The sequence below is a fragment of the Micromys minutus genome (genome assembly GCF_963924665.1).
Source record: "Micromys minutus genome assembly, chromosome: 29".
NCBI lineage: Eukaryota > Metazoa > Chordata > Mammalia > Rodentia > Muridae > Micromys > Micromys minutus.
The window spans coordinates 10,298,428-10,310,840 of NC_137964.1; the positions used below are offsets into that span (position 1 = coordinate 10,298,428).

The following is a 12,413-nucleotide window of genomic DNA, read 5'->3' on the forward strand; positions in this document are numbered from 1 at the left end:
CAGGCAGGGGCCCCTGAGAGGCACCTGACCGCTAAAGCTCTGGGGATGCAGAAATGAAAGATAGGAGTTGAGTTGCCTGCAGATCTACATGTCTGTCCCATTCTGCCCCTCTAGGGCCCGTCAGCGAGCTTGCATGTCCACCAGCCCTGGAGGAGCCCAGTCCAACCTCACCTGGTTTGAGTTCCTGTCTGAGTAAGCACAAGTTTCCACAGGTGGCTACAGTAGGGTCTTTATGCAAAGTCCCCTGAGAGCTGGCTTCACCTAGAGAGCAAAGCCTGGGACAGGGCTGCCGGGGGCTGCAGAGGGAGGGAGGGGAGAGTGAAAGGAGAGGAAAAAGAAACCGGGGGAAGAAGAGACGGGGAACTGGGAACCAAAGATGGGATCACACTAGGGGGAAACATATTCCTGGAGCACCTTCCAGAGTTGCCCACAGTTGACCTGAAGTCTTTCCTCGCCCACTTCCTACTGTCCAGGAACGAGGATGGTGCGTACAAGAATGAGAAGCCCGACAAGAGCACCAGAGTGAAGCGCAGCCTGAGCTCCCTCCGCAGCAGGGTCACGAGGCAGAAGGAGAAGGTGAAGAGCCTGGGGGCTCGCTCTTCCTTTCCCTGCTCCGTAGTGGACCCTTGAGTCGGGAACCCTGAGACCCAAGCCAGGACTGGATAAATGGAGGTGGAGGGTATAAAAGGACTGGCCTTTGCAGGAATCTTCCTAAGGCCCATCATTTTTCTCATGCAGGGGAAGAGCCCAGCACTTCCAAAAGATAAGATTCTGGATACTCCAGGGAAACGGGAGTGTGTCAATGGGCACCAGCTGGTGCGAGGAACCTTCTTGGGCCACTCCAGCTGTCCTCTGTGTGGCAAACCCTTGCTGAACTCAGGTGAGTCCCAGCCCTATCCATCTGTATGTCCATGCATCCATCCATGCATCCATCCATCCATCCATCCATCCATCCACCCATCCATCCATCCACCCAATGGAAGATGTCAGCCTTCCTTCTTCATAATGTCCCTCCATTCTCTGGTACATCCTGGCTCCAGTTCTCCACTCTTTCCAATGTGGGCAAGTGCCAGTAGCAACCTGGAGAGAACCAGAGGGACCGGTCAGTCACTGAACATGGTGGCTAAGCTCTCTGTCTCAGCTTTGGCCTTTGTAGAAATCCAGTGGGATCTGGACTCAGGCAGGGTATTTATCAGATGTGGTGACAAAATATCTTGTATTTCCTGGCTAAAATCTCAGAAATGCGTTTTGTCATGGTACCAGGACCTGGCTGGCCAAGGTCAGGTTATCTACAGGTGTTGGGTTTCTCCACACCCTCCTCTCAGATTCCGGTAGCTCTCCAACCTCGTGACGGCATCATCCTTCAATGCTCTTGTGTGCACACCGCAGTCCCAAACTCTCTTTTCTCTTTTTCCCTCCGTCGTATGTGTGTGATTGTTCATGTGTGCACTTAAAGGTGCCTGTGTATGAACACCAAAGGACAACCTTGACCGTGTTTCCTCACGTGCCATTCCATCATGTTTTACGTGTGATTTGTGTGCAGGCACCTTCGTGTACATGCATGCACATGTGTCCACATGCATGTGGAGGCTAGGGATTAATTTCGAGTATCTGCCTCTATCATTCTCCACATCATTTTTTGAGACAAGGTCTTCAGAGAACCTGGAGTTTGCTGACGCAGGAACTGCCTGCAAGTCCCAGGGATCCTCCTGTCTCTGACTCCTGGGATCATAAACAATGTGTCCTCATCTCTGCTTATTTTTTTAATGTGGGTTCTGGAGGGTTGAGCTCAGATCCAGCCTCCAATCTCCTTCCCTTTAAGGACTGACACCATGCTGGGGCAGGGGCACAATCCAGTCCGTTGTGAAGCTCACTGTGAGTTAGGACCAAGGAAACATGCAAGGGCAAATTTCCAAACAAGATGTTAATCTTTATTGCAGTTACATTTTATTTATTTTTATTTCCTGTGTCAATAGTGTGGGTGCGGAGGTCGGTTCCCTTCTCCCACCATGTGGGTTAGATAGAATTCAGGTTATCAGTCCTTTACTGACCCATGGTCTTGTTCCACAATAAGGGGAGGGATGGGGCTATAATATATTAATTGAGAGGAAACAGTTCAACCCATAGCATGGAGTGTCCTCCCTCCTGAAGCTGTCCAAAGCTGCTGGGCCAGGCTAGGCTGGCATAAGTCTGTGCTTGGCAAACAGTCCTAGGTTACAGGAATCCCTAAAGAAAGAGAGGACTCTGATTGTCACTGAGATTTATAACATCTCCCTTTTGAGGAGAATTAAAGAGAAGGTGGTATGGTAGTGGGGTAGTAGTTGCTTTTTTTTTTTTAAGATTTTATTTATTTCATGTATGTGGGTACACTGTGGCTGTCCTCAGACACACCAGAAGTGGGTGCCAGATCTCATTATAGACAGTTGTGAGCCACCATGTGGTTTCTGGGAATTGAACTCAGGACCTCGGGAAGAGCAGCCAGTGCTCTAACTGCTGAGCTATCTCTCCAGCCTCGTAGTTGCTTCTTAAAAGACATGTATGTGGTGTTGAAGATGTAGCTCAGCTGGCAGAGCATTTGCCTAGCATGCATAAAGCTCTGGGCTCCACAGGAGTGCATGCCTGTGATCCCAGAATTCAGGAGGTGGAGGCAGGAGGATCAGAAGCTCAATACCACAGTAGGTTAGATAGTAAACTGAAGCCAGGATATGTGAGATCCTAGTGTGTGTGTGTGTGTGTGTGTGTGTGTGTGTGTATGTGCACACGTACCCATTCATGTACACAGTAGAGCAAGAAGTCAAACTACAGAGTATTTACAAGCAAGACTCTGGCAAGTCCAAGGTTTAACATCAGCACAGATGGCCTTTGAAGCCAATTACTCATCCCAGAACAATGACCTTGACCCACTAGGCACTAATAGCACCTGCCTAGTCTAAAGTCATGACAAAAATGTCTCTTGTTGGTGAGAGATGGCCCAAGGTGAGATGTGGTTATCTAAGACTATCAGAAGACCCAAGGGTGTGCACAGACCTTGATGTAACAGAACTGGTGCCTCCCAGACACCTGAGTGACAGGCCTTTGTATCACCCTGCTCCCAACCCTTTTTTTTTTTTTTTTTTTTTTGTCAAAGTGCCATTTTGCTAGTTAAGGTACTATAGGAATTCTGCTTGTGGCTACTGCTGTTTATTGTAATGGTGACTGGACTGGACACAAGAGACATGAGACATTGGGCCAGTATTCCACAGCTGAGCCACGCCCCCAGCCCCTCCATGGGGAATTCTAGGCAGGGGCTCTACCACTGAGCCACACCCCAGCCCCTCACTGGGAGATTCTAGGCAGGAGTTCTACCACTGGAACCACCTCCAGCCTGGTTTTTACTTTTTGAGACAGAATGTTTTCTTTTGAGACAGGGTTTCTCTGTGTCTCCCTGGCTGTCCTAGAACTTGCTCTCTTAGACTAGGCTGGCTGGCCTCAAACTCAGAGATCTGCCTGCCTCTGCCTCCTGAGCACTGGGATTAAAGGGATTCATCACCACTGCCTGGTAGCCATCTTCACTTTTGAGTATATGTGATGTCATGGTTTCTTTCTCTCTTCTTTTTTCTTCTCTCCTCTCCCCCTCGTCCTCTTTTCCCTCTACCCCTTGACCCCCCATCTCTCTCTTTTTTTCCCTTTCTTCCTTCCTTCCCTCCTTTCTTTCTCTCATAAAAGGGTCTCATACAGCCCAGGCTGCCCTCAAGTTTCAAACTTGCCACATAGCCAAAGATATAGCCAAAGATGACTGAAACATCCAGTTCTTCTGGAATTATAGCCATGTGTCATCGCATCCAGTCTGTGTGGTGCTGGGACTGGACCCCAGAGCTTCATGCATGCTAGATGAGCGCTCTCCAAACTAAGCTATATATCTTCATCCCCCTTATTGTATGTATTACCAGTTCGTACCATTCAGGTAACTATGGTGGGACTGGGTAGACCACAGCAAATCTGGAGCTGTTTTCTGGAGAGCTCTTCAGAAGCGCATACACTGGCTCAACCCTGTGCCAGATGATCCAGCATCGAGCAAAGCAGATTATTGGGTGTGACCTACCAAAGCTAGCTAATCAATAACCCCCAACAAATATATCCTTGAAGGGTAGCCGTTCCCACAACCTGACTACCACCTTGTGCTAGTATTCCCATTGCCCCAAACACCCAGCTATGTGGAGAGCGTCCTCACCTATGTGTATAGCTTGAAGACATGTCCCCTTTCACAGGTGAGGAAACCGAGGCTTAAGAAAAAATCCCCCATTTGTCTGTCTGTTGTGTTGGGGGGCAGGCACACTCGCCAGAGCTCACATATGAAAGGTGGAGGGTTTGTTCCTCAAGTCAGTTCTCTCTCTGCATCATGTCTGGGGACCAAACTCAGATCGTCAGACTTGGCCGCAAGCACCTTTACTCACTGAGCCATCTTGCTGCCTGGAGGATTTTGGTTTTGTTGTTTCGGAGACGGAGTAACCCAGGTTGCCCTCAAACTGGCTGCGTAGCCAGGGATGCTCCTGCCCCTCCAGCTTCCTCCTAGCTAGAAACGAGGTTGCAGGTGTGCATGAGCGTGGAAAACACTCTTACACGACTCAGCCCTCCAAAATGTTTAGATATTTCTCTTTCTTGTTTTTTTTGTTGCTGAGGAAGGGGTCATTTCGTTTTACATTGTTTTTTTTAAAGTAGAGCCTTGCTATACCACAGAGGCTGTTTCCAAACTCCTGGGCTCATGTGACTCTTCTGCTTCAGCCATTTAAATAGCGTGGACTACATGTGTGTGCTCCTTTGGCAAGCTGGGAGTTGTGTTCGGCTAGAGAGAAAGCTCAGTGGTCAAACGCGCTTGCTGCTCTTGCAGAGAACCCATGAGAGGTCCCCAGCAACCACATAGTGGATGGTTCATAATCACCCATAATTCCAGTTCCAAGGAATCAAGCACCTTTTTTATGGCCTCCTCGAGCACCAGGGACACACATGGTGTACGCACATACATGTAGGGAAATGCACACAAGAAATAAGGAATAATAAACCTCTAAAAGAAAGCTCTTGCTTAAGTCAGGATTCAGACTCAGAACTGAAGCCATTTCGTCTCATCCCGTTGTTGAATTTTTCTACTTTACTTATGTTTTGTTATTTACTTTTTAATATTGTGTGTATTTGTTCCGTTTAATGCACATTGGTGTTTTACCTACTTGTGTGTCTCTGCCCCGCCTCCTGAGTGCTGGGATGGTAATTTGTACAGCACAGGGGATAGCTTCCTATGTGCTGGGCAGACAGTCTACTGATTAAACTACACCCTCACCCAAGGTTATTAGCAATGCTACCTCTCCAGCCTTGACACCCCTCTTATGTCAGGGTTGGAGAGCACTTGTGTGTCATGGCTTATGTGTGAATGGAGGTCAAGGAACAACTTTGTGATAACCATTCTCTTCTTATGAGATGTGGGTCCCTGTTATGCCTCCTAAGTGGGAGTATCTGGTGTGTTTGTGTGTTGTGTGATAGAATAAAGTTTATTAAAGAAGAAAAAAGATACTCCCAAGCAAGGGACAGGACTGAGGCTCAAAAGCTAGCGGTAGGTGGTCCTCTGAGACATCTGTCATACTTTTCACGCCCTGTCTACTGGCTTTGAGGATTTTTTTTGCGACGGTTTTGTTTTCTGTTCTTTTCCCGGTTTTCTATGTGTTTGTGCGTGTCGTGTGTACCTGTGTGTGTGCGCGCGCCTGTATGTGTGCGGGCACATGTGTGTATGAGTGTGTACACCTATGTACACATGCTTGCAGAGGGCTGAGGTTGATGGAAAAACAGGTTCAGCCTAGTGCAAAGTTCCAAAGGTCCAGGTGCCTGGAGGAACTACCTCTGGACGAGGCTCTGCCCCCTTCCGGGCCCCGCCCCCTTGGGGGACGGCCTACACATGCGCAGCTTGGTCTTGCACTGCACATCGCTTCCGGCTCTTTGGAGGCCGGGCGGAGGCTGCGAGAGCGACCCAGGAGCCAGCAGGGCGGAGAGCGGCCTGTGAGGGACCCCGCGGAGGTGAGGGGGCTGCGGCGATTTTCGTGGCGCAGGGACTGGGGTCGCGGACACTTGGAAACTACCTAGTACACAAAGGACCTCTAAAGATGCCTCAGGGCTGTGCACGCCTCCCATACAGGTGACCTCTTCCATACAAGTGGGGCTCCAAGTGGAGAATGTGGGGGTGCAGCGATGCAGACCATACCCAGTCACCCTGTCCCTGCGCCGTGGACGCAGTAGCCACCTTTCCCGGACAGGAGAAAGAAAAGCCACCCAACTCCGTGCAGCTTTTTGCTCCTAGCTCGGGGACACTGGGGCTAGGGTCAAGGGTGAAGTGTCTCCCCACAGCAATCTGTTGCACCACTTTAGGCCCTCCGAGAATCTTGACACCCTTGCCTGCGAGCGTTTGGGTGCAACGCGGTGCAAACTGGGTGTGTTTCGTTTTTTTTGCTTGCTGGATTCCTTCTAGGCGGAGAATTAAGCAGGTGCAGTACAACTTTGGTTGCTCCCAGGCAAATCGAGCGTGTTGTTGTTGCTGTCCTCTCCTTATCTTCTTTTTCAAAATTACCTGTAGCTCGGAGAAAGAAACGGCTAGCCAAGGGGAGGGAAGTTTCTCGGAGTTTTTCACTCTCGGTCTTTGCTCGCAGCATTGGAACCTGGAGCTGACGTTCAAGGCCCCTTTCCATTTCTTGCTGGGGGCGTGCACACAGCTTGATGAGTATGGACGATTTGAAGATTGAAGGGGTCGGGTTTTGGTTTTTGGTTTTGGGGTTTTGTTTCCGCGGGTGTATGGATGGATGATGATCAGCCTTTGAACTGTGAGGAGAGAAATCTGTCACATCAGGTCCCAATTCTATCCTATGGGCCGGGTGACATCACCAAGCCTCATTCTCCTACTTGTCAAAATGAGACTAAGAACTTGATGTGGGTTCAGTGAGGTGACACGCGAAAGGGATGTAGTGGAATGCTTGGCATATGGTTGGTTCTCAGTGTTACATAACCTGTGAATATAGACCTGCGTCCAGACTCAGAGGATTCTTGTGCGTGGGTGGTGTGTGTGCGTGGGTGCCAGAAGTCAGAGGATAACTTTGTGGAGTGTCTTTGCACCTGAACGTGAGTTCTAGGATTCAAACTCCGCTCACCAGGTTTGTACTGCGAATACTTTTTTTTTTTGGCCACTGTGCCATCTCTGACCTCCAAGCCTAGATTGTAGGTGGGGTGAGTCTAGGGGAATTGGATGTCTTCCTTGTTTGGATTGGGTCAGGATTTCGACTGTTCTGGAGAGAAGGGACAATGACTTCTTTAAAAAAAAAAGTCAATCTTGGTAATATGTTTTGTTTTATATCAATTGCTTCCGTTTGTTTTGTTTTGTTTTGTTTTGTTTTTTTTTTTTTATTATGTTGAGGCTTGAACCCAGTTTCTTGAACATACTAGGAAAACTCTACCACCTCCCTTCCCCCTTATTTCCGGAGGTCAGATGGCAACACTGTGAGCCTGAACCGGTGCAGCTAGAGTCTTAACTGTCCTAGGCTGGCCTTGAACCCCTCCTCCACTCCTCCAGGGCTGGGCCCCTTTTCAATGTCACAGGTTAGAGGAATCCAGAGGTTCTGTGATTTCTTTCTTAAGTTCCTTGGTGAATGGCCCAGGACCTGCTCTATTGAGATGGCCCACGGCACTCTGTCACATAGCTGGGTGTAATTTGCATTCTTGTCACACAAGAGCAATTTGGCCACTTGCACTGCTTACCACCCCAGGCACCCTGGCTGTGGTAAGCAGCCGAGCCTCCCTGTGTTTATCTTTTGCGAGTTTAACATAGTTCTGATCTTGTACCGAGGTCTCCTTCATTTCTCCCTTCCTGGGTCATGTTTCCATTTCTTTCAACCCCCATTCTGTGACTTTCCAGCAATGTTCACCTGTAGCTGCTTTAAAGCCCCACATCCTATGGAAAACCCAGCCCCTCTTGTTTCCTTCTTTCTTGTTAAGCAAACGCTTTCCCTGCTGAAAGGGAAGGGGATTTGGCTACCTTGTGACAAACCCTTTCCAGGTGCAAGACAGTTCAGGGGTAGCAATGGAGGGACCTGGAGGAATTTATTTTTAGGGGAGGAATGCGGCTAGCTGAGGGAGGGAAATTTTAAAACCTCGTCCTCCCTGAGAGGGTGGTGCTGGTCAATCCTCGCTGGCTGTCTCTTCGACACTCTGTTCCCTTCTCATTCAAGTCAAGTTGGAAGTAAACCGAATTCAGCTGGTTTCTCTGCTTCTGTGAGTAAATAGTCTTCCCTTCGATTAACCATAAAGGTATAAAAGGTAGTTAGGCTCCACTGGAATGTGGCTTTCCTGAGTGCACAAAGCCCGAGTTCCAGCCCCGGCTATACGTAGCCAGGGTGTGGTGGTGCAAGCCTGTGACACAACACTCTGGTGGCGGAGGCTAAATGATCAGGAGTTCAAGGGCTTCCTTGGTGCTAGCGAGTTTGAGGCAAACCTGGGCTAAGTGAGACCCAGTCTGAAAAACAAATGACCAAACCAACAAAAAACCGGACATACTAATAGCAGATACACTGAGTTGCATCTTGTGGGGGGAAAAGTGTTCTAAAGGTTCTGATGGGATACATTTAAGAAATACTTGGAGTGTTTAAGTTATGTTTTCAATATGTCAGGTTGGCTAGGATCAAAGGTCCACTTCTGTTACTCTTTTCATGTGACAGTTTTGTTGGGATACAAATCGTATGCCATAAGATTACCTTAATATACCGCTCGTTGATTTTTATCATCCTGCAGATGTAGAGCAAAACCACTGAGCCTCATTGGGTATCTGAAACAAGGGAGCTGTGTGTGTGTGTGTGCGCGCACGCACTCGTGCATATGTGTGTGGTGCTTGCAGCCGTGGGTATGTAAGTTACTGGATCACTGTGACCTTCGTTATTCAGTCCAGAGAAGTGTTAGCTGAAGTTTGGGAGGGATGGGGACTCGTGAGCAGAGAAAGGAATACAGAGCTCTATAAACGTGTATACAGCTGCAGGGACTGCTGGGTGGGTAAGGGTGATTGTGTACACATGAGAACCCCAGGGAAGGTACTAAGCACTAACCCTTGCATTTAAAAGAAGAATCAAGCAGAAGCCAGGTGTGATGGTATTTAGGCACAGCTTTAGTCCCAGCGCTGGGGACAGGGGCATCTCTTGAGTTCTAGGCCAGCTGGGTCTGTATGGTGAACTCAAGGCCACAGGACTACATATGAGAACCTGTCAAACAAACAAAAAAAAGCTATGTACACACACACACCTTTTAACCACATGCTGTGGGGGACATGGAGATAGGACCTGGGCTTGGTGGCTCCAGGTGAAGCCGCAGGTTGAGTAAAAGACTGACTCAAAGGGAATAAGAAAGTGTCAGAGTAGGACACACGCCATCCTCCTCTAGCTTCCATATACTTGGGCACAGGTGCCTGCACACACACAGGTGTGCACATACACCATATAAAAATACTTTTGGAGGAACTCCTTGATCTCATCCTGATAAACCCCTCAGAAGTTGGAAGTGCGTTTATTTAAAGCCAGAGCCCATTCCTCACAAATACGTGTTTTATTGACTATGTAATTGCTTCTAATTGTTAACTATGGACTACCTAGGTGGGAGTAAAGACAGGGGAAGCCAGGAAGGGGCCTGCAAGGTGAGAGAGGTAATATAATAGACACTGAAAGGGGAGGAGTGTGTGGGGAAGGTGGGGAGGGGGTTTACCAGAATTTAGTATGAAAATGTCATGAGGGGAACTATTACTTTGTGAGCTGTTTTTTTAAGGCTTTTGACTGCATGTGTGTGGGGTGTGTGCACATAAGCAAGGGATCAGCAGAGGACAGGGACAACCTGTGGAAACCGGTTCTCTCCTTCTACCATGGCAACAGGTGCCTTTACCCCTGAGCCGTCTCTCCAGCCCTGTAACTTTAAATAAATAAATAAAGCCTGGTGTGGCAGCATAGGGGCGCCATTCCAACTTCTCAAGAAGCTGCAACAGGAGGATCATAAACTCAAGGCCTTTCTAGGCTACGGGGTGGGTTTGAGGTCACCTAGGGCAACCTAGTGAGACTCTGTCTTAAAAAGTAAATGTAGGACTACTGGAGATGTAGGTTATTGGTACAGTGCCTGCCGTATGGTCACGAGGGCCGAGAATCCTAGTGCCACCAAAAGAAAAACACACACCATAATATGACCTAGCAAGTGGCATGCTATAGTTTCCTTTTAAATTTTTCTTCATGTAGTGTGGGGGGGGGGAGATGGGGGAGGAATGTGTTTGCTGTGGCTCTCAGGTAGAGGTCAGCTTTGTGGAGCCAGTTATCTCCTCTGTCATGAAGGTCTCAGGAATCAAAAAGTAAGGTCACCAGGTTTGTTCAGTTTTACTTTCCAAACCATCTCTCACTGGCCTCACTTTATATATGTGTGTCTGTCTGTCTGTCTGTATATGTATGTATATATATGTGTGTATATGTATGTATATATATGTGTGTGTATGTATATGTATATATGTATGTATGTGTATATGTATGTATATGTATATATGTATGTATGTGTATATGTATGTATATATATATGTATGTATGTGTATATGTACGTATGTGTATATGCATATTGATTTGTACAGTCAGAAAGTTGAAGAATCGTAAGACAAACCATTGCAAGCCAGGGTCCACAGACGTTCCTAGGGTTATTCATAAAAGCCCAGTAGTGAAGATAATGAGGTGTCCATGCTGATCCGATGGATAAATAATATGTAGCCCATCCATATGGTAACATAGTATTCAGCAATGAAAAAAAGAAGCAAGCTGTGATACACTCGTGAACTTGAAACATCCAGAGTGGGCTTTTCCCATACACACAATGGATTTGTGTTTCTCGGTGGCTGGAGACTGATTGCTACGTGAGGTAGTAGGTTTCTTTCTGGTGCGATAAAAACATTTTAAAACTAGTGCTTGGGTCCTTAAGATGGCTCATTGGATAAAGGAGCTCATTGCAAAACCTGATGACCTGAGTGTTTGTTCCAGGACTCTTGAGAGAAGGGAGAGCCACGTTGTCTTCTGGCTTCCACGCTTGTATTGTGTGGAATATACGAGTCAAACATGCACAGACACAAATATGTCAATAAGGTAAAATTGATGGTGTCAGTGAGTTGAGGACCGAGTTTGTCGAAAGGAAAGGAACTAGAAACAGGTATGTGTGCACGTGTGAATATGCACATGCATGCCTGTGTGTGTCAGGGTCAGAAGATAACCTGGATTATCAGTCCTCACCTCTTTTGAAGTAAGGTCTCTCTTTTGCTGTGGCATTCAGCTAAAGCTTGTTGAGATGCTGAGGATTCCTGTTGCTTGTCTCCCACCCCACTGTCGGATGCCAGGGTTATAAATGAGCATTACTGGCTTTACTTGGGGTCTGAACTCAGATTGTCATACTTGTGTGTCCTGCACTTTACCCTCTGAGCCATCTCCCCTGTCCTGCCTTGTTTTATAACTCACCAAGTAGGCTAGCTTGGCTGGCCAGTGCACCCCAGGAAATCCCCCAGTCTTAGCCTCCCTAGTGCCAGGGGAGTGCCACAAACATGTGCCACCACACCCAGACGTTTGATGTGAATTCTAGAGTTTCACTCAGGTCCTCATGTTTGCCTGGCAAGCACTTTACCCACTGAGACATCTCCAGGCCCCGAGGGATAAACTGTTAAAAGCAAGTTTTAATTACACATATTTATTTTGTCTTGGGTTCATACATGCACTACCAAAGTATGTGTGTGTGTGTGTGTGTGTGTGTGTGTGTGTAAGTCAGAGACAGCCAGCAGGAAGTCCCTCCGTCTGCCGTGTGAGCTCCAAGGATCAAACTCAGGTCAGCAAGCTTGGCAGCAGGCACCTTTACCCACTGAGACATCTTGCTGGCCCTGGGACAGGATTTTAAGGAAGAGTTTGAAACTGAGTAAGCCATATAGGCCAAGGGAGAATGATCTTGAGAATGCTAAAGAACCATGGTTGAGCTAGATATTGGGGCATGGGACTGTATCCTCTCACTCTGAAGGTGGAAACAGGAAATGCTGAGTTTAGGATAAACCTGGGCTAAACAGTGAAAGTCAGTTACAGACTTAGGTAGTGTCTCAGAGAAGAAAGTTACAAAGGGTCGAGGCAGAGATGTGGGTGCACTGCCTACATGGTATAGCCCTGGTGGGACAGGAAATCTTGGGCAAAAATTGCTGGGGTAAGCCATCAAGGTTCCTGATAAATAGAACAGTGTAGTTGAAGGCATTGGGTTGTCTGTCAGGCTCAGTGGCAAGCGACTTCGACAGCTGGGCCATCTTGCTGGCCCGAAAGCATTGGTTTGTTTTTGTGTGTGCCTGTATGTAATGTGTGTACATGTTCTTGTATGTGTGT

General features: G+C 47.8%; 1 protein-coding gene across 3 annotated transcripts in view; it reads left to right on the forward strand.

Moving 5' to 3' along the window:
• Window positions 1–12,413, forward strand: part of ARHGEF18 (Rho/Rac guanine nucleotide exchange factor 18) — a gene marked incomplete at its 5' end in the record, with an annotated part of 90,796 nt that overhangs the window by 26,182 nt on the left and 52,201 nt on the right. The window contains 3 exons of one of the 3 annotated variants that reach the window (XM_080940650.1): window positions 115–192; window positions 474–576; window positions 739–880. In XM_080940650.1, the coding sequence (XP_080796776.1) occupies window positions 115–192; window positions 474–576; window positions 739–880 (323 nt within the window). Of the gene's footprint in view, window positions 1–114; window positions 193–473; window positions 577–738; window positions 881–5,971; window positions 6,040–12,413 lie in introns of those variants that run through there. The other 2 variants (XM_080940652.1, XM_080940651.1) reach the window with 2 other exon arrangements.